This window comes from Trachurus japonicus, chromosome 22 (assembly GCF_045865225.1).
Source record: "Trachurus japonicus isolate A0001 chromosome 22, Traja_1.0".
Lineage (NCBI taxonomy): Eukaryota > Metazoa > Chordata > Actinopteri > Carangiformes > Carangidae > Trachurus > Trachurus japonicus.
The window spans coordinates 4,295,248-4,314,394 of NC_140928.1; the positions used below are offsets into that span (position 1 = coordinate 4,295,248).

A 19,147-nucleotide genomic window follows, 5' to 3' on the forward strand; every position below is an offset into this window, starting at 1 on the left:
ATCCTGAACCTCTGAAATACAACAAGGTGCTTCTGCATCCAGCTAACTAACTAACACACTCTCCCCCAAAATGTTCAACTACTCCCGAGGCAAAGTCTCTGTATAAAACAATATTCTCATTTTCTAACATAATAATAACAATCATCATTAAGCATTAATCTAACAACAAACCTAGTTTTTGCACGGTGTTTATGTCTGGATGCACCTGCAGTCGATTAGAGATGATAAACATGGAAACTAATCAACCAGTTGTTGATTGTCTCAGTGCTTCAAACACACACACACACACACACAACACACACACACACTGAACAGCTGTGTTTCTTCAGCAGCTTGCAAAATATATAAAAAAGTAGTGATTAGGGCTAAATAATATCAAACAATAAATACATCTCAGGTACCAAAATGTGTCCTGCAGATTATTAGGGGATGCACCATAACAGAACGTTACCACACGGAGTTGTTTTAGAGGTAAATTCATGCAAAACCACTGATGCACGTTGCCTCTAAAACAACTCTGTGTGGTAACGTTGTGTTATTATCTCATAGCGTGGTGAATGTGCAGCTCACAACTTGTCCACCAGAGCGTTGTGGAGTTGTTGGATTGTGTATTTGATGAGTTTGATGAGGGAAACCAAGAAATCCCATAATGAGCCTCCGTAGCGTAGCTCTGAGCAGCTCACGGCTCTGCTCCGCCGTTCTAAAAACAGCTTGCACCGACAATTAAAGGTAACGAACAACATCATACAGGTTAACAAAATACAGAAGCAGCAACTTAAACTAAACTAAACTAAACTCAATGTTCGTATCTTGATACAGTCCAGATATGTCATGATAATCTGTGTGTTCTGGTTGTTTTTGTGCGATGATATACAGTGTAATTACTGTAAGTGATGCTTCCCCCTAAACAGAGTCAATAAGCATGGACACCTCAGTGATGCACTTCATCATCAGTGGCTTTAACAAGTGTTTATCAGCAGCAGCAGCAGCAGCAGCTCTGTGTTAGAGCATCTCCTGTTATCTTGTTTAAAAACCTCGCTTTTAGTGCAGAGAGTCATAAATATATCAGCAGACATGCAGCTGTAGGAAACTTTACATCACCTAAAGCAAGATCTAACGCCAACAAGCGTACGGTGTTGTATAGAGGTATGAAAGAATGGAATTCACTGCCGAAAAATATCAAACTCACCACGAACACAAAGAAATTCAAAATATTAATAAAACAGCATTTATCAAAGTAAGACAACATGGTATATTTATATATGGAGTATATTTCGATGGATATATGATATATGTGTTATTATAATGTATATTCTGTAGAATGAATGTATATACAAGTATGATGTGTGATGTGTAATGATGTACAGTATACATATATGATATGTAGAAATGTAGGTAATAGGATTAGTATGTGAACAATTAATATAACAAAGAATGAATGAAGCACAGTTAAGAAATGTAAACACTTATTCTGTTTTTGTTTTGTTAGGTGAAGCATATCGCTCACTTGTTTTTTTGTTTTTAATTTTTATAATGTTTATGTTTTGTGTTTTCAACTGTATATTTGATACTGTTGGACCCCAGGAAGAATAGCTGTGGCTTTGCTGCAGCTAATGGGGATCTGTATAATAAACAAATAAACAAATCTCCACAGGAACGCACAGCAACAACACACGTTATCCACTGGGTTTCTAATTCTGCTGTAAAAGGAGCCGCTGCTTCACTCAAAAACACAAACACGAGTAATCAGTGGATCTGGATCTGGATCTGGATCTGGATCAGTGGTCCCGGAGCGGCTGGAGACTGTGATTTGCACTGCGGAGGTGAGAAATGTGTGGAGCAGTGTGAGTGTGAAATGTGAACGTGAAGCGAGTGTGTGAGAGTGAAGCAGCGAATTACAGTACAACCATAAAAATAACCAAGAAGCAGAACTGAGTGTGTTGTTTTACACACACAGAAACACACACACACACACACACGGTAATTACTGCTCACAACCCCAGCGTACAATTACACAACTATTATACTATTGTAGTGTGTAAGTAGGTGAGACGACCTGCTGGAGTAATGTCTGCTATTAATCACAGGGATAAGTGCACAGTCGATCTATTTGTTAGAGATTTGTGAGTCTCGTTCCACGTTTAGAGATTGTGCTAAAGGTTTAAAAGGAAATAAAAGTCAGATTATCAGATGCGAATAAAACCACACACAAAGGAGGAGGTTGATAAAACTCTGGGTGTGGTTTGGAGAAACTCTCCTTAAAACAATAAACTCACTCTCACGTTCTCCGTCGATGTGTTTGTGCCAAACAGCTGCGGAGCTACAGAGTTAACAAGACAATGATGTGAGATATGTGACCTGACGTTCAGGTATGCAGTTAAAAAAGCCATGAAGTGAAGTCACGATTACTTGTTTTCACAATTAATTGCAGTATTAAATGCCACAATTAATTAATCATAAAGATTCTTAAAAGATATAATGTGTAGGAATTCCCCCCATCTAGCGGTGCGGTTGCATATCTGAACGTATTCTTGATGTTGCATTCACGTGAAATCGGGCAGACGTCAGACAGACAACAGACGCTGCATGTAACAGGATAAACAAGCGTCTATGTAAATAAGTGTCCAAAACAATACAGGCAATGTGACAATATGTTGTCATGGTGATGTGGTATTGTTTTGCCGTCTTTCTCTGGTGGAGTAAAATGACATCCGGTTGGTTTGCCAAGTCGACGGCCGTCTGCCTGACTGCACCTGAATGCAACACCAGTGCCTCCGTCCTTCCTCACACTACACAGTGGTGACAGTTTTAACAGGCCGAGCCCACAGCTCCGCTCAGTTTCCGTGGTTACCTACGGTCACGATGCAACATGGCCGCCTCGGTTCGGTGCGTCGCCCACTTATGTATTTGTAACGACTTGTAACAACTCATTCTAAGGAACCAGAAAGCTTTCATTTGTATGTGGGTGTGATAGGGGTGGGCGATATGGCGATATTAGATGGTGAAGGATTAGAGCGTGTAGACGATCTGCCAAAGTGCAGAGATCGTAGGATCGTCTGGGGCTCATTCTATAAACTGCAGTTCTATGCTGCAAAGCGCAAACAAAGGACATTTGCAAAGTTTGCTAAAAGAGATAACAACAGTTACTTTAGTTTGTATTTTTATTTGACCCTTTTCAATCAGCTATTTAGTGTTTTGATACTTAAAATCCTGTTAAAATGACTGTGTTGAATAAAACAAACAGTAACGTCTTCGTTGATATTTTACTTTCATGTTTATTGAAGCTACCTTTTATGTTACAAGAGTCCACTTTATCAGAGTGTTGTTGTTTACCTTTTACTATGTTTACGTTGTTTGCACATGTTGGCAAAACTGCAACAATTTAGATTAAAATCTGTTCAGAAAGGTTCTTTGGCCTAAATTGTCTGTTTTTCTTTTTTCGATTTAAGATCGTGATGAAATCGAAATTGTGACTTCATTTAAAAAAAATCGTGATATGATATTTTTGCCATATCGCCCACCCCTAGGGTGTGATTCCACTTCAGTGAAATACGGATTTATGAAAGAAATATTTGATTTTTGCTAATAAAAAGCCAAATAAGTTACACACCGGGGCTTTAAAGGTAACGAACCTACTGCTATGACTATAGGGATTATGGCAATAGGAGAATTTGCCAAAATGTTGAAACATCCCTTTAAAGCTAACGCTACCATCTACATCTTGTATTATTGTAGAGAAACGCTGAGGTATAATCAGAACAGACGTGTCCTGTGGTTTCCAGCCTGTGTGACAGGTGTTGGTGCTGCTGCAGGTTTCTGTCTGGCTGCATTCCTCCGCACCACGCCGCAGCGCCGCCATGTTTGCACAGGTGAGACGTGAAGAGGCGTTTGAGTGCGTAGGACAGCGGCCCGCTCTCCGCTGCTGCTGCTGCTGCTGCTGCTGCTGCTGCTGCATACCGCTCATAGCTTCATGCACTTTGATCAGGACACGGAGCGGCGACACTCCCTCACCAAGAGAAACCAGGAGTCAATACCGTATCACGATGACGACGTCAAACTATCTGCTGGTGTACTGTTCACACACTTTTAATTATAAAGTGTCACATAAAAAAACCTGTGTGACAATCATCTGCCTGCAGGTTTTTAATAATAAACACGTGTTTTTAGATTCACAATCATTCATTAACCTATAGCGACTAATAAATACATCTAATCAACGTGACCTTGCGGAGCTGCAGAGGCCGTAAAAGGTTAAATATCAACACGATGCGTCGAGTTTATGACATGAACTGGAAATCAGAGGATTAAAGATCCAGATGAGCTGCACTATGTGATCGTTATGAAGACACACACCTCATATACACACTTCATATACACAGACGAGCGGCATTAAAAACATCGTCAGTTCTCAGACGGAGCAGAGAAAATCCAACCAGACTGAACGAGGCAGGAAAAAATAACCAAGTCAGTGTTGAGGTTAGCAGAGTCCATCAAACTTTCATGACGGGAGGTTCTGCCCAGAGAGAGACGGACGGACGAACGGACAGACAGAAAGCAGACTAACAAACTAACACAACCTCGCAGCGCGTGGTTTACATGTTAAAACACAAACCAGAGGGTAAAAGGGGAAGACGAGGCGAGAGTTTGAAAAGTTTGAAAATCTGGAGGATTAAGACGAAGACACTCCTGTAGGTCCACGTATAAACTAATAAAGATGCCACAACTGTAGGTTTTTCTGCCAGAATTAATCACGGTATGACAATCATCACAATTATTATACAGAAATTAATTTCACACACAACACTATGAATGTGTAAAAATCAAATATAGTCAAAATATAATAACATTACTATTTAAATAAACCAAATAGTTTAAGTATCTATTAATATGTGGCCAATTATTAATCCCCCAGGGGAAATGTTTGAATTATTTCAGTGATTATTTATCATCTACAACAGATGTTTAAGTTTATTTTAAGCTAATGACACACTAACATTTAAATTCCTACCAATTCAGTTTTGTTTTTGTTCCTGTCAGCTTTAGCTTCAGGCTCGATAACATGACAAAATGATTTTGTTGTGTTAAATTTAAAGTTGCAAAGCTGCTTCTTTGTTCTGTAGGAGAAAAAAAACCTCAAACTATGTTTTTGTTTTTTGACTGTGAAAGACTACATCTAAAACAGAAATAAAAACGGTAATCTGGACAACTACCCCCACACAAATTGAAGGCGCTTTGAGGTCTAACTAAATAAAAGAGAAGTTGACTGTAATTGAATCGAATCGAGACGGGAAGTCGGAGCGATTAACAACCGCTATTGTTTAAATCATCTGGAGTAAACACTCGTCCAGACACTTTGATCGTCACCGGCTCATATTCGCACTCACACAGTTGTTCAGTTGTGCAAAAGGAAAAGCGACAAGAACAAACAAGAGGAGTAAACAGTGCAGTTCACTACAGAAAAATGACTGTTAGCGTGTTTGTGTTGGTGTAAGGCAGTGAAGGCACCATGAATGAGCCTCCTACACTACAGTCAATACATCTAGTGGACTTCTGCATCTGCACACAGCTGGATGAGATAAAGCTGCGTTCATTCATTCATTCATTCATTCATTCATTCATTTAAATTCAAATTCAGATTCAAATTCATTCATCCAGATTATGGTGTTATAACATCAGCGGGCTTATGTGATGCGATCCATCATAACACAACAGACTGAATGTGAAACAACAACATCTACAGGTGGATTTCAGCTCAGGTTACACAACTCCAACCTGACCACACACACACACACACACACACAGATACACACTCTCTCTCTCTGTGTGTTTCTTACCCTTGAGCAGGGGCAAGGGCGTGAGCTCTATGGGTTTGCCCTGAGAGCGGAACTGGGACGAACTCTGCGACCGCTTCTGCTTAGCCTTCCTGACAGACTTCCGTGAAAATCCGTCCACTTTGTCCACAGATGGAGATGTGGTGGCTGCCGAGGACATAGCCCTGCTGGGAGAAAACACACGGGGAGGGGGGGAGGACAGGAGGGGGGTTAACACAATCACATTAGACATGCATGTAGAAGAGCTCTCAGTTCACTGAGGGCAGAGTTATTAACCACACACACACACACAAACAAAAGATACTGACATCTCCACAGAAATACAGCTGGTCTTTCAAAAATAAAGGTAAAAAATATCTGTTTTATTATTAATTTGTTGTTTAACATGTTTAAACTGGAGACTGAGGCATGTATTCATTTAAAAAAAAACAAATACGAGGTTAAAATTTATAAATGAACCAATAGACTGAGAAACTAAAACTTAAAAAGTGGCTTTTATTTTGAAGGGAAAGTAACCAACTTTTATTGGCTGTTACTTTTTTAATTCTTCACCATTCATTGGTTCATTTATACCTCGTTTCTACAACTTTTCTTTCTTAATTTTCAATCCTATAGGGCTACAGAAGATTGCCAATAAAAGGACACTTTGGAAAAAGAAATAAATAATAGATTAAACCAGTCTTACAGACTTCTGGGAGTTTCACACAAAACATTTGTAAAGTTACATTTCAGATTAAAACAAGCAAAAAAGCAAAAAAGAAACAACATTTCTATTTGATTTCAGCTTTTAAAATCACAAGACATTGATTGAAGGCGATCACTCTTATCATATCAGAAGATGGGTGCATGAAAATCAATCAAAGCTTATTATGTTTTCATGATTTAAGCCCAATTATTATTATTTTTTTCATTCCCAGCTGCATTTGATTCTCTGGGCAGCGACTCAGCGAGCTCCTGGAGGCTAAATAAATAGATAAATAAAGAAACATAATAAAAAGAAAGCAAACAAACAACCTCCCCTCTGACTCTGTATCAGCCCCCCCCCCCTCTCATCGACCCCCCCCGCAGCCTTTTATTAGCCTCACAACAAACCTGTGCAGCCAAAGCAGACGGCCTGGTTTTCCCAGCACGGGAGACTATTGAGGCCTCAGCACGGACCTCGTTACAGTCCACAAATACACAAATACACAACCGTCCTACCTGCCAACGGACCGTCACATTCACACACACACACACACACACACATATATACACACACACACACACACAAAAACACCAGCGTCTACCCACAACAATGGAGCTGGCTGTGCGGCTGCGAGGCCGTCGCCACAGTGGGAGGAAGCTGAGGAAACGTCCGCTGCGATGTGTTCGCTGCTGATTACATGCCAAAAAAAAAAGAAAAAAAATGTCTGGTAACAACACAAACACAAACCGCCACACACACACACACACACACACACACTTCTCCTCTGCATAGCACCGGCTGCTAAAACTACCGTCGTCGTGCAGCACCACACCCAGGAGAGGAAACATATAAAGGTGAAGATTTTCTTTGCACAAAGAAACAGCATCAGGAGACGAGACACAAAGGACGAGGACGCGGCCGCCGTGGCGACGGTGGCGTTCGACTCAGAAGCTGCTTCAGTTTCACATCCAGAAGAAAGTAAAGTTTAGTCTGATGCTGTTAACCTGCTGCTGATCTCAATCCAATCCAATCTGTTTTATCTATAGAGCTCATTTAAAAACTACAGTGCTTTACACAGACATAAAAACACAACATAAATAAGAACATAAAAGCTGAAGTGTTCTGGTTTCAAACTGTGTTAAAACCCAAGAAATAAAAGTGTTTTAAGACGTGTTTTAAAAACATCTTGACTAGAGGCTGGTTTCACATGCATTAGTTTCTCAGTGTTGACAGGATTTAAAGGGCTATTTCACCCCAAAATCGATACTTCTCTCATTTTCTACTCATTTTCTACTCACCGGTGGCTCTGTTGATGTTTGAGATTTGCTGCGAGATTTTCGTTCGTCGTTGTAAACTATTGAATGTTTGATGTAAACACGGAAGAACATCTCGCAGCAAATCTGGTGCAGCCACTGGGAGCTACTGCTACAACAAGGATAAAAACAGAGATCACATTAATGTTTTCCCAACAACTTTTTCCTGTGGCGGCTTCAGGACACTTGGGTCAGTACAGACGAGCAGTTTGGAGGTATGATTGGTGAATTATCAATTTTGGGTGAAGTATCCCTTTAAAAGCGTGAACTCAGGTTCAAGGTGTTTCTGCTCCATTTGTCTCCATCTGATTCGGTTGGTTCTGGTTTCACACCAAAGAACTTTTTGTCTATGACATGTTGACGTCCTGTCCTCATCACCTACGTTGCTGCGTCTCTCTACACTGGACACCGATTGGTTGGTAAACAAACAGACGTGCGTATGACGTAGTCGCAAAGGCACCAAAGCTCTGCTCAGATTAGCTCGTTTCCACGTAGCGAACCACGGTCTAGTTTGGTTCAGACTGAATTTCAGGTCTTTTTTTCCCCTTTTTTTCAATTTAAATTTTCATTTTGCGACAATAAGACCAGCTCGTCAAAAAAAGCAACACAAGATCACTGCCTTCCGCTGGCACAAATCACAACATACAACACAAGATACCACAACACAATAAAAACCAAAAGCACAAACATATGTAAAGGACAAAAAATAAAAAATAAAAACGTATTATTGATGGCCACTCGCAACCAAAATACAAGCTCAAAGCCTAAAGTCCGGACCAAACGAGTCCTTTCATGACCTTGGGACCAGCAGCCGAGGAACTAAACTAAATGTGTGCATTATGTTTAAAAGCTTTAAAGGTCCAGTGTGTAATAATTGTCAAGGTTTATTGGCAAAATCTGAATCTACTACCCATGAATATATCTGTATAAGTGAATAATCGCTATAAAATAACATTCATTTGATTTTCATAGCCTTATAATTATTATTTTATATACGTATACATGTAGCAAGGGTCTTGCTTTAGAGAGTGTCGTCATCTTGCGCCGCCATGTTTGTACGGCAGCCCGAAGGGAAAATCCAGCCAGTCAGAGAGCATGTTTCAAGAGTTTTGCGTTCATAAATAAACCAACGAATAAAAAGGCAGAAGGAAAGAAGAAGGAAGAGGAAACAGCAGAGAGTTTTCGAGTTATAAACCTGTACGTTTGCGATTGGAGCTCATGATTTTCCCCCTTATTTTTGGATTGCACTTCTTGCGTTTATTATTACTGTGATGATCAATGTTAAGTGTGTGAATAGGGGAGTGCTGCTCTAATCTATCCCAAATAATAATAATAATGAACAATCAGAGCAACACAGTGTTTATTTAACACAGCGGCTGCTGGTGTCCCTTTATAAACTCTGGTATTGACCTGTTGGTGGCACGAGATGAAAAGTCAATGATCACCAAGTAATAAGGATTCACTGAGGAGGAGGAGGAGGAGGAGGAGTAGATGAACGTCTGAGATAATTGATCCTCTGGTAGTTTAACTAAGTATCTTCTCCCTTTAAATGAACATGAACACTGATGTTATTAAAACACTGGTGTCATTATCAACCTTCACAAATCAATCAAACCACAGTATAATGGAGTTAATCTGTGGAGTCACAGTCCAGTAATTCCCACGTCAATCTATTTATTCTCTGATCTGTGTCATTAACTCTGCACATTTTTGCGTCTAGACTTACAAGAAGGACGGAGGAAGACGCCATGAAGACGACACGAGAAAAAAGACCATTACGTAATAATAATAATGATAATAATGATAATAAAAACGTGAATGTGTCGCTGCAGGCTGTTCTGCATCTGTAACGCTGTGTCAAAGTCACGCAGGCCGTTGTACAGTACGTCGGACAAGAGGACACACACTCACACACACACACACTCACAAACATGACGATGCTGCCTGAGGATACGGACGGAGAAGAAGCCGTTTACAAACTCTCCGAGCGTGCACAGCTGATCGTCCGTCATCATACACACTGTGCTGCACTTTAAAGGGATAGTAGCATTTTTTTTAAAGTGGGGTTGTATGATCTACAAATAGCCCCTAAGTACTTTAATTGCAGTAGAAGACTCTCTGCACTCCTCCCGTTAGCAACGCCAGCCCATAATAGCCCTGCCCAGAGATTTACAACATACAGTGTTGTGAACAGACCCAAAGAAACGGTCTATTTTCACGGCCTAAAAGAGGTTTTACCTGAAAAAAAATACACAGTTCCATTGTTCGCTATAATATAATTTTTTCCAGCCCTTCAAAGTGCAGGAAAAACACAGTTTTTATTTGGACCGAACCAACTGCTGATCGACGGGCGCTAACCCTGGGCGGAGGGATACGTGAGTTGGTTAGGTCCAAATAAAAACAGCGTTTTTCCTGCACTTTGAAGGGCTGGAAAAAATTATATTATAGCGAACAATGGAACTGTGTATTTTCTTTCAGGTAAAACCTCTTTTAGGCCACGAAAATAGGCCGTTTCTTTGGGTCCATTCACAACAATGTATGTTGTAAATCTCTGGGCAGGGCTATTATGGGCTGGCGTTGCTAACAGGAGGAGTGCAGAGAGTCTTCTACTGCAATTAAAGTACTTAGGGGCTATTTGTAGATCATACAACCCCACTTTAAAAAAAATGCTACTATCCCTTTAACCATGAATCACGGCTGCAGGAGAAGCAGCAGCAGCAGCAGCGACAGAAGCAGCGCGGCCTTGTGTGGTGGGAGACTGTCAAGAGTGTTGATGCAAACGTGACTAAGTGGAGGAAAATCATAATCAAAAGAGACAACTGTGATTAATAAGGAGAGTTTATAAACTGTCATCATTTCCTCTCGTTAAGACAAAAGAAAAAAAGAAAAAAAACTGTCAATTTGGTTTGACGTCAGCCAGCGTGTTATATTATATTCTGTTTCCTATCAAAAGCTGCTCGATGCACGGTCAGGAAAGAGGAACTGAAAACTAATTTAAATTGGGAAAATAATATTAATAGCAGGTGAAGAGGAAAATGTACAACAACAAAGACAAAGACGTTCTGATTATAAATCATCACGTCTCTGTGAAACATTACAACACAAGTTAGTCCACACTGACTCGTCCATTAAAGGGATAGTTCAACATTTTGGCAATTTTACCTTTAATTGTCGGTGCAGAGCTGTTTTTAGAACGGCGGAGCAGAGCCGTGAGCTGCTCAGAGCTATGCTACGGAGGCTCATTATGGGATTTCTGGGTTTCCCTCATCAAACTCATCAAATACACAATCCAACAACTCCACAACGCTCTGGTGGACAAGTTGTGAGCTGCACATTCACCACGCTATGAGATAATAACACAACGTTACCACACAGAGTTGTTTTAGAGGGAAATTCATGCAAAACCGCTGATGCATGTTGCCTTCAGGGACAGTTTTTCATCAAGCAGTCTCTGAATTTCCCTCTAAAACAACTCTGTGTGGTAACGTTGTTTTATTATCTCATTATGGCAATGGGCCAATTTGCCAAAATGTTGAACTATCCCTTTAACATTTCACTGCTCCTCTGCATCTGTTCTGACTCCGATTTATTTCTGCAGGATTTCCCTTCGACGTGCCTTCCACTTCTTTTTGCATGATCAATTTCAAACCGTGCGACTGTGGATTCGCTGAGCGGAGGTGACACATCTGATCAGACCAGACCAGCCTGTTCAGAGGAGGCACAGCTTGGAAAACGTTTCCTAAAACATTTCAAGTATTATTTTTTTTAAAGAGTTGGAAAAATACAGATCAAATCAGTGGATAATTTGCTTTTTTTCCTGCCTATCACCAAATCAATTCATCGACTACTTGTTGCAGCTTTACAGTGCACGCCTGGTTGGAAAACATGACCTTGTGTCGTACCTTTCTTTCATAAATAACATAAAAATCAATTTATTCCAAGTCTGTGAACTAATAGACTAATAGACTGACTCTTGTGTCGAAGTTATAATGATGTAAGTCAACTTTTACTCCATCTTTGCCCCAGAGAAGCAGATCCACATGTGCCGGCGCCCTGAGAACAAACTGTCAACATCATTCATGGTCCTGTGTTTCTGAGCCACGCAGCTGTTAATGATCCGTCTGTGTAAAACGCCTTCTGTCGGGCATCAGCGTCGTCACAACCACCGACACCAACACCGCGGTGGGAAAACACCTCCAGCTGATCTCTGATCTGTCTTATCTGTGGCTGCTGCTGCTGCTGAGTCTGGATCTCCTGCAGCCAGTTTGGCAGGTTACTAACTCGCCACCAGCAAATCTGACAGTCCCGCTGCACCGGGCAGAGGCAAATACAACAGAGCTGCAACAATTAAATCGATTAATCGCACAATAATCGATTATTAAATTAAGATTAAATAAATATTTTGATAACTGAATAAGAAAAAAAGTCCAAATTCTCTGATTTCCGCTTCTTAAATGTGAGTATTTCTGGTTTCTTTGTTCCTTTATGACAATAAACTGAGTCTCTCTTTGGTTCGTGCACAAAACAAGACATTTGAGGACGTCGTCTTGTGGTTTGAGAAACAATGATTGACGTTTTTAAAGACTTTTTTGACCAAACAACTAATCGATCAATTGTTTAAAGGTATAATGTGTAGGAATTAGGGCTGTCAGAACGAACTTCGCTATTCGAATACAATTCGAATGTTAGTCAAAATGAGAACATTCGAAGGTGGAAACTGATGTTCGAACATTTGCCTTCCGTAACGAGGCAAATTAACGTGGTGCGTCGCGACGTTCGGAGTAGTACACATGTTGATAAAACAAAATGCAGTTGTTGTTGTGCACAAGGTAAAGCTGCAGCTTCAAATATAACAGCAGAGTTTTTTTTTTTAATTGCCTGTTCATTCGGCCGCCACGGTGCGCGTATGTGTCCATCGATCCACGGACCACTTGTGTGCTGATCACGGATCAGCTGTGATCTGTTGCACCACTACTCTGTGCCCTAACCCCGCAGCCCCCGCCTGTGAAGCCGCGTTTCCACCGAATCAACGATCCTCTTTTTTTTTTTTACACCGCAACATACGGTTCACGTCAAGATAACTTCTGTATTTTTGCTCTTCAAACTTCCACAGTCCATAGTTCTCTTTGTTTAACACTTCAAGAGACTTTTGGTGAAGTAACCATGGACAGCTCCTATGCAGGATTGTTCTGCGTTCTGCTGTGTCGTCGCCACCGTCATCGCTGCCCCCCCCCCCTCTATAATGAGGTTAAAAAAAAAAAAACATATTAAAAATTCGAATGTTAGTCGAATATTTAACATAAGATGGGTTAGAAATTCGAACCTGATTTGGGGGGAAGATTGACAGCCCTATCACTTGCAGCCCTAAAATGAAAAAAATAAACAGTGGCTGCAGCTGGACACCTAAGCTACAGTACATGAATGAATATTTAAATGTAATGCCATGTTTTGCCTTTCAAACTCAGACACAGGACTATTCAAATGTTATACAAAGTGAGTTCCCAGCAGCATCTGAGCCTCTGAACAACAACAACAACAACAACAACAGCAACAACAGCAACAACAAAAACCTGCAAATTGACACCTCAACACCTGCTCAGTGTCCTGCTGCTGCTGCTGCTGCTGCAGAGAGGAAACACGGAGCCAAGGCGTCTGAAATCACCTTCACTCTGAGATTAACTCGGGTAACTAAAGGCTTAAAGCAGCAGCTCTGACGTACACACACTTTGACACCTCAGGGTTTTCTTTTTTTTTCTTAAATATTCCTATAATCAGTTCCGAATCCACAATTACAAGAGTTACAGTGATGCTGATTTGGAGCAACAGCTGCCGTCCAATGTTTCACTCAACTCTTTTCTGGGAGGAGCTTTTCCCCCAAAAAGCTCAAGACGACAAGACGGCGACATAACGGAGCTGAAACCGCTGGGTTCAAACGGCTCAATGCTTTTCTTTATCACATCTTTGGGTTTTAAACTGTTCGTCTGACTAATTTAAGGCCATTCTTCATATGCTGGAAAATCAAATGTGCATTTCTTTTTTGGACAGATAATTAAATTAAAAGTAAAAAAATGAATGAATGATGAATGAATGTCTTTGGACGGTCGGCCCAGACAAAGCCAGACATTCAAAGGGCAGCAGGCTGGAGGAATTATAACGGCCTTTAATGGATTTAGCAAAGAGAATAATGAGCAGATTAATAATTGATTTGACTTTTACCTAAGGAAGCCGCGTTTTAAATACACACACACACTCAAACTCACGCACGCACGCACACACACACACACACACACACACACACTCACTACAGCCCTAATGCAACTTCTCCCTCTGCCAGCGATGACTTCATCCAGCCAAGTCTGCTTCATTCAGCGCCGATCAAACCAGCTCTGCTGCATTTATCAAACATCTGTGTGTGGAGTCGAGTGAAGTCGCCGAGGAACCGGCTTCGACATCATCATCACCATCATCACCAACGGCAACGATCCACAGAGCGACAACTCTCCCTCCCGCTGGGCTTCAATCACCTACCTGTGCAACGGGGCGCTGCTCTCCCCATGTACAACCATCAGTCCCTCACTTCACTTCCTGTCCGCTCTCCTCCCTGACTTTGCCGGCTAATGGCGAAAACACTCCAGAGTTGCACAGCTGTCACCGTCACCGCCGTCACCGTCGCCGTAACAACAACACAGAGCAGAGCAGAGCAGAGCAGCAGGACGACACAGGCGGGTGGTCAGGCGTTCAACGGCACCCAAGCTCCAAAGCCATTCTCTCCCCGCCCATGGCTCTTACATAAGAGAGCAGATGACAGAGAGAGAGGGAGGGAGGGAGGGAGGGAAGGAGGGATTAAAAGAACAAGGAGGAAGGAGAGAGAGGAGAGGAGAGGAGAGGGAGGAGAGGAGAGGAGGGGGCACAGCAAGCAACAGAAAGGGAGGAAGAGGAGGGAGGGAGGGAGCTGCTGTTCAACAGGAAGTCAACACAGGCAGCGGCCGGGCAGCGCGAAAAGCAGCTGAAGAGAGATGCACACAAACATGAACAGGAGGAGGAAAAGTCTAAAAACGACTCAACATCAGGATGTGAATGTTACAGACAAACGTATTTTAAAATCCCCCTAAAGAGGCATTTTAAAATTTGTAAAAATGCTCTGCTATGACTGTTTTTTTTTTATTAAAATTGCTTTCCCACAAAAAAGTTGTTTAAAAAAGCTCCCACATAGGCTAAAAACAGGTCTACTATTTCTCCCTCATTGAAAAATCTGCATTCAAGGCGTAGACTGAACCTCTGGGCCACGGCAACTAATGATAACATGTTTGAACATCTAGCCGTGTAAGTAGATCACATCACAGTGAACAACAAATGAGAGTTTTTTCAGACTCTGGTTTTGAAACTTGCATTTTCAAGTCTAAAATGCTCAGTTATGGCGCCGTGGATTTGCAATTTTGCTCCTAAAATGCCTTGTAGCAGAGCCCACACACTAAATTGACATGTTAATAATTTCAAAAGGGGCATTTTTGGTTTAGGGGGTCTTTAATTTACATCTATCCCTCCTATACTCCACTGGTCCTTTGTGTTGTTTAGTGTTTTAACATGTTTGACGGCTACTGAGCTGTTGAATGTATGAAGATGCCTCTCAAACTCTAATAAAACATTTGATCACAAAACAAAATATTATGGACGAACTGTTCACTCTCGATTTCACTTTAACCCAAGACACAATGACATCGGTTCAGAGGATTACCGTACATCACGCTGAACCATGAACGCAACATTTAAGGCACAAAGCAGCACAACATCTCTGCAGATGTTTCAGTCTTATATCCCATCATCACAACTTAATAATTAAAGCTAAAGGAGCTCATTGTCCCTAAAATTGTCATATTATAGCTGCAACTAACCGTGTTTATTCTTATTTCATTCATTCACCCACCAAACATTTGGTGTGTAAAATGTTAGCAGTTGGTAAAAAAATAAAAAATAAAAAATTGGCAGCGTCTTTAAATGTCTTTTGTCCAGGCAACAGTAAAATAAACAGAAAAATATAGATATAGATGAATAAAATAATTATATCTTATTTGATATACTGAAAGATACTGAAACAATGTAAAATCATTCATAAATTCAATATGTTTCTGATGATCAACTTACAGTGTCTGTTAGCTGTGGCTGTTGGAGCTGACGCAACATGAGTCATCTGTTCTGCAATAAATTCTAATCAATCTAATTAATGTAAATTCTCATATCCTTCACCATAAATTTAAATAAGGAATATATAAAAACAAGAGACGGCTCATAGTGTGATAATGTCCAGAACATCGACACCACCTTTAACTAGGACATCAGTTATAAACGTATCATTATCAGACTGTACCATAACAATCATCATAACTGTAATCAAACTGAGGCCATTCATTGTTTGGTCATAAAATATTAGAAAACTGTTAAAAACTATGGAAACTTTTGTGAAATAACAAGTCAAAATGTATATATTAATAACATTTACCGGTAATTTTCTATTATTATAAGACTAAACGAACAGCAAATATTCAAATTAGAAAAGCTGACTTTCAACATTTCAACATTACAATTCAACACAGCTGACTGACAACTGTGTTGAATTAATTGCAATTTGTGCAGAAATGTTTGTGAATACAAACTGATTGCCAATTAAAATTATTGTCATTTTTTAAGTTTTTTATTTTTTTATGAATGTACATTCAATAGTATATACTATTTATGCTTCACCTGAATGAAATGTGAATACACATGAACTGCCATGTATTGTCCGTATGTTTTCTACATTTTTTTATGTTATTTAGTTTTTCTTTTTAGCATAAAATGAATAAAAAGTTTTCAACAACAACAAAAATATTGCCATGCAAATTTTTAGTTTTTGTTATCTAACTGTTCCTGAGCCATCAAGTAAAGAAACACTCAACATCTGTTGTCACAAGAAACTTAAATGTCCTGAGAACTGTTTCAGCGTTGCAGCCAGAGCCAAGCCTCCAAGTTTATCACATCACAGCTAGAAACTATTTACACGTAACAAAAGAAAAGGGTTTTCTTTTGTTTTTTTTAACATATCAATCTCTCAGACTCACTGATAAATGGATACGAGGTCCCACCGCTAATTACATCAGTATGAATCTCGTTTCACTTTTGACTGAATGCTGCAATCTGACAGCACGTCTAATTGGTGTGATTCATTCAAGGGATAATTACGCTGTTCACAGTCAAGAACAAATGAACTCAGCAACTTTTTTCCAACACACACACACACACACACACACACACTCATACAGAGTCATACAGAGCTGATAAGAAGTAGGCAGTCGCTCGCTGCTGCTGCTGCTGCTCCGGCCGGCGTCACCATAAACACAGGAGACTTTGGATGTTGAGCTGTGTCTCTCTATCTCAACCCGGGGCTGGACCTGGGACTCAAACTGCTGCGACGTTAAAAGAAAAAGTTACAGAGGTACCGTAAGCAAGCAGCACACCTTTGCAATAAATAATACAGTCAACTCGTCACATGTGCATTAACTGACGACGCCACACCTGGCCTGGCCTCTGGCACCGCGCTGCTAGTGTCACCCACACACACCTGACAGAGCAAGTAAAAGTTAAAAAGTCTTTAGATGAAGTCACATACCATTAGTCCTTCACCTCACCTCTGTGTTGTATAACGCACCTCTCACTCTCAATCCCATCATGTCAATACAGTGTCATTAGAGGCCACCGTGGTTGTATATACATGCTGACACAATGGTGGCCAACACACACACACACACACACAAAAACAAAAATGAAATAAAAACATGACAGTCCTGTGGCATAGTTAGAGATTCGAGTCGGTCACACACTAGTATTGTAGTCAAGTCCACCTAAACCGAAACTGAGTCAAGTCCGAAACCAAACCAATGTGAAACCGTGTTCAAGACCATCACTGTATTCAGTCCCAGTCCTCATAATAATCATGTGCCTTGATATTTACATTATTCCTCCTCTGATAAAAAAAAGAAAAGATGATATGATGTAAAATCTAAATCATATTTAATGTAAACAAAGTTTGTATTGAACAGAAGAACAGAAGTCTCCTCCCACTGTCGACACTGGTGACACCAAGTTGTTCACATGGTTTAACACAAGCAGATACTTCTTTAGTACAACTGTTTGAATTATCTGGAACTTGTTGAATGAAAATCACAGAAACCAAAGTGAGACAGAGACACAGAGAGACATTTGTCACTGCAAAAAAGAAAAAAGTCCATCTTAAACGAAACCGAGACAAGACCAAGACCTTGAATATGAGGTTCAAGTCTGGTCTAGAGTACCACAACACTATCACACACACATACACACACAGTATCTTAGTGCTCAGCCAGTCAAAGTTCATATCGGATTATCACCACCACACATTTGACAGTTGGCTTCACTTGACAGGAGAAGCTAAACTTGTCTCAGGCCAGATTCACAAAGCCTTTTTACCCCAAAGCACCATGAGGATTAAAAACAAACATCAGCATTTTACTTTTTAAAGCAAACCTGCCCTCGACAACCGACCGTCCTGCTGCTATCACCATCACCACCACCACCATCATCATCATCATCAGCTCTGCCTGGAGAGATCAGCCACTAAGCCACCACCACCTAACCCAAATAGCATGATAAAGATTATATCCCTTGACAATGCATTAATGCAGTATGATGTTATGTTATCTACTGTGATCTGCTCAGGCCAAGGCTCCAGGCTCTCTAAGTTCACAGTGGCCCCCCCTAACTTAAACATTTTAGGAGCACAAACAGGAAAATGTAGAGGGCAAACACTGTAAATCAACTTGTAAAGCAAATATTCACATTTCCTTTTCATTCATGATCCTCACACACATCAACCTGACACCTGTAATGACAGATTTGCAGATACTTTGAGTCGCCACTTCCAGGTTTCACCAAAACCCAGCAGATGTACTGGGTCAGGCCTCCAGACTGCCCCTATAAAATCTGACACAGTGCAAGACAAGAACATTTTTCATCTACTTGTGCATGTGCAACCTGTAAATTTGCTGGGATTTTTGAGGGGGGGGGTTGTTCTTAACACTGGTGAAACTTGTTAGCAGCCTTCTGGGATCTGTCACTACAGGTGTCAGGCCCATGTTTGTATGAGGATCATGGATGAAAAGTAGGTTTTAGTAAATTTTAAGGTTAGGGACCACTGTGATGATAGTATAAAAAGTCAGTCTTGAGCCCTGTGGTTGCACATGTGCAAGCAGATGAAAATGGACTTGAACTGTCTCAAATTTTAGGGGCAAAACGCTTAGAAAGCACTC

At 40.7% G+C, this 19,147-nt stretch overlaps 1 protein-coding gene across 6 annotated transcripts in view; it reads right to left on the reverse strand.

Annotated features, from left to right (window-relative positions):
* Positions 1 to 19,147, reverse strand: part of ppp2r5eb (protein phosphatase 2, regulatory subunit B', epsilon isoform b) — a 71,365-nt gene that overhangs the window by 50,630 nt on the left and 1,588 nt on the right. For 2 of the 6 annotated variants that reach the window (XM_085767956.1, XM_085767953.1), the window contains exon 2: positions 5,835 to 5,995. In XM_085767956.1, the coding sequence (XP_085624082.1) occupies positions 5,835 to 5,991 (157 nt within the window). In that variant the 5' untranslated portion in view covers positions 5,992 to 5,995. Of the gene's footprint in view, positions 1 to 5,834; positions 5,999 to 14,357; positions 14,611 to 19,147 lie in introns of those variants that run through there. The other 4 variants (XM_085767954.1, XM_085767952.1, XM_085767950.1 and 1 more) reach the window with 3 other exon arrangements.